The following is a 3773-nucleotide window of genomic DNA, read 5'->3' as shown; positions in this document are numbered from 1 at the left end:
TGAATCCGACTAGATTATATTTAATCTGGATGAGTCGAGTCTGAGTCTAGTGTATTGTTTGAGAAGTGATAACATGATTGGTTGATACGTATTCATTGGTCTGTAAAATAGCATGTATCTGTATGATAAACTGTTTTATACTCTAGCTTACCCTATTTTCTTGTTTGGTTGCCTTGTATGTGGTTCTTCTCCTTTTGCGATGATCATCAATTTATTGATGTGAGCAGATGCGAGAGGTTCTCGCGGTCAACAGGGGAACGGTGACTCTGCTGCTTAGCCTGCCTGGGCTGGATCCCGCTTAATGGATTTTCTTTTAGGACTACGACCCATGTATTGGCTGTCCTTTAAATTTCCATTTTATTGCTGTTAAATTTTCTGTATCTGGTTCAGTTTGGCATCGTTGTGTGCCTTGGAAAATTGTAAGGAGTTCTGTGAAAACTCCAAGACTGCGCTACTATATTTTTTTGGTGTGACACTTCCTTTAATTACATTTATTAATTAAATGGGGTGTTACAGTTTACATCGTTTTGACACATTTTTTCTCTTAATTTGAAATCCCATTTAACAAGTTAAGAACAATTAATATTATTAGGTTAAAATGACTATATTAATTTATTTTTAAAATTTGGACACCAAAATATATCAAAATTATTAAACACATAAATTATTATTATGCAACAATTATTAAGAGCATTTTTGTCAAAATTATTTCAAAATAATCTTATATTAAGGACAAACGTTTTTATATTATAATTAGAAATGAGGATATGGAAGAGTACATTTTAGCCATTTAGCTTAAAACGTTATGTACTCCGAACAAAATATTCTTTACTACAAATTGTTACAATTTTTTAGAAAACGAATAATGAATATTGTGGTGTATTATCCATCTATTCGAAGAAGAAAAATGTTCATCATAAAACAAATATAATTTTTGTTTCTTAGTAAGAAACAAGAATATAATCTTCAAACCTCTTGACATAAAACGATGTTAAATTATAAAATTGATTTTCTGGAAAATTAAAAATAAAGTAGAATGTAATATATTTACATTTGGTTAGATAAAAATAAAACCTAATGGTTGATAAAAGAGGAGATATATGAATATAATATTCAGAAGGGAAGCTTGAGTAAAAATATTTTTAAATTGTTTGCAATATAAATCATGTATATTATTTTTGAAATCCTATTCAAAATAAGAACAAACAATTTTATTCAAAATATAATTCAACTGTTTATATTCTTTTAGTTAGCTACATTAATCATTTGAGATACTTCGTATAATTATGTAATATTTTTATATCTTTTCCGATGGTAAAGCGAATTATTGTTATTATAAACAGTTATAGAATTATTGGTAAGGGTAGAAAAAAGTGGAAAAGTATGTGTAATTTCGTGGAAAGTGAAACATATGATTGGTATCAAAGAAATATCTATTTTTGTATCCTTAATAAACAGGCTAAAAACATTACATGTACATAGGAATTTTTTTCTTCTAAAAGGAATGAACAAATAAAAGAATCTGGGTATTGACTAAGAAGCTAAACGTAGATGACACGTTGAGTGGTGGTTTTAGACGATGATGGTTGAACAAGCAGAGGTTTTAGGGTCGACGAGAGCAGGCAAGAGATATTTCCTTCCGTTGACACCATTGGCGTTGTAGCTGGCACCGGTGGTGGGGTCCACCAAGAGGTTCCCTGCGTAGCCAGGGTAGGCACCCTTACCGTAGACGCCGGTGCAGGCGGAGGCGGCTTCCAGCGGAGCCTCTTTGGGTCCCTGAAAGTAGCCGTTCCCGAAAGGGTTGGTCACGGTTCCAGCCAAGAGGCTAGCCACGTTGATGACCATGCCGTCGACGCCAACATCGTTGTTGGGCGCAACCAGAGCTGGGTTCTGGGGACCGTATATGGGTTGGTGGAATGGCCACGCGCATTGCCCCGGGCACTGGGTTTCAGAGTTACCCACCCAGATGTAAGCGAACTTGTACCTCTTTCCGTTGACGCGCGCCCCCATGGAGGACCCGTGAGTCCCGCACCTACTGGAGCAGAACCCTTCGACTGCAACGTCAGCGGAGGTGAGAACCACGTTGATGGCGTTTCTCTGTGGACCCTTGGATGCAAGTTTCACGATTTGATCGGTGGTGAGTGATTTACCGAAGGAGTAGTTTTCATCGAGGATTTGGGAACCCAGAGAGAGGGCGAGTTTGGGAGATGGGGTTTGGTAGTATTTTTCGGTGGCTTTCCACCACGTGGCAACGGATGGTTGGGCCGTGAGGGGTTTGGGGGAGGAGAGGGAGGTGATGAAGTCAGTGACGATGGCTTTCTGGGAAGGTTTGAAGTTGCCGTACCAAATGAGGTTGACGGAGATTTTGCCTGTGAGGAGAGGTCCTCTGTGGTATTGGAATTTCAGTTGGGGCTCTGACTCAGTGAGTTTTCTGGGTGAACTCAAAGGAAGAATTGAAACAGCGAGAAAAAGAGTGAGGAAAAAGCTTAAGGATGTAAGAGAGGCCATTTGTATTTTGGGGAGAGAAGAAAGAAATTGGTAGAAGAGTGAGAAATGATATGAATTGATGGAAAGAGGATGGTAGTAGAGATATTTATATAGTGTGGGTGGTGATTGTATGAAGGAGACGTGATTGAAGGGAGAAAGGCGTAATGGTGAAGTGAAGAGTTATGAAAGATGGTGAGAGGAGTGGAGTCAAGTGGTGGAGGTGGCAGCTTGAAAACGCGTTTGTGTTGTGGTATGATTAAGCAAATTGTGGGACAAGGTTTTTCTGTATGGTCGCAAAATTAGGCGAAGACAGGGCATGGATAGCTAAGTGAATCATAAGCAACTGTAATTAACAGCTGTTAAGGGACAAATAGACAAAACCCGTGATCATTTGTAATTTGTGAACTTGGATGTTTTGAACTTGGATTTGCAGTAAAGGTGAATTTATCAAAAACTAAGACAAGAGGAGTAGGAGTAGAAGAAAATATGTTAGCAAAAAATGCATAAATGATGAATTGTAAGATCATGACACTACCTTTTATTTACTTGGAACTGAACATAGGAGGTAATCCTAGAAGCCACAAAATGTGAAAAAGGGTAGTAGAAAAGATTAGGAAGCGAAATGGAAAGGAAAATACCTCTCCTTTGCAAGGAGAACTTGCCTGGTAAAATTTGTGTTAACAACACTGCCTTTATTTATATGTTTTTCTTCAAAATGCCTACAAAAGTGGAAAGGGACATCAAGAAAATTCAGAGACAATTCCTATTGGATTGGGGCAACGAAGGGAGAAAGATAGTGCGGGTAAAATGGAATAACATATGTAAGCCAAAAGAGGAAGGATGATTAGGTATTAAAGATTTGAAGATGTCTAACATTGTATTATTAGGGAAATGGAGTTGGATGAAGGTTAACAAAGGGAAAGGAAGGTCTTTGGAAAGTAATTCTAAAATCAAAATATCACGAGAAGAAAATTTTTAAATAGTGACAAATTTCAGTGACCAATAATTATTAGTAATTATAATAACCAATTTAGATACCAATTTACAAAACTAAAAATTATTGGTTATTGAAATAGTTACTATTATGAATAAAAAATTATAATTGGTCACTACAGTGACTAACTATTTTTGTTTCTAAAATTAACTTCTAATTGATGATTTTCTTATGGAGAATGGAAAAAATAAATAAATTATAGGTGTTACAAAAACCAAGAATCCTTTTGGTGGAAGGATATGAAGGAAGCAACAAACAGGGAGTATAAAGGAATTAGTTTACAAATAATATT

At 36.4% G+C, this 3773-nt stretch overlaps 1 protein-coding gene across 1 annotated transcript; it reads right to left on the bottom strand.

Annotated features, from left to right (window-relative positions):
• Positions 1–1391: 1391 nt before the first annotated feature.
• Positions 1392–2636, bottom strand: LOC114195461 (protein EXORDIUM-like). The gene has a single exon (XM_028085941.1). It carries the CDS (start codon positions 2506–2508, stop codon positions 1573–1575), a length of 936 nt encoding a protein of 311 aa, XP_027941742.1. The 5' UTR covers positions 2509–2636; the 3' UTR covers positions 1392–1572.
• Between the last annotated feature and the right edge of the window lie 1137 nt (positions 2637–3773).

The sequence above is a fragment of the Vigna unguiculata genome, chromosome 8, assembly GCF_004118075.2.
Source record: "Vigna unguiculata cultivar IT97K-499-35 chromosome 8, ASM411807v1, whole genome shotgun sequence".
NCBI classification, from domain to species: domain Eukaryota; kingdom Viridiplantae; phylum Streptophyta; class Magnoliopsida; order Fabales; family Fabaceae; genus Vigna; species Vigna unguiculata.
The sequence above is the reverse complement of the archived record's forward strand: the minus strand, read 5'-3'. Positions and strand labels throughout refer to the sequence as shown.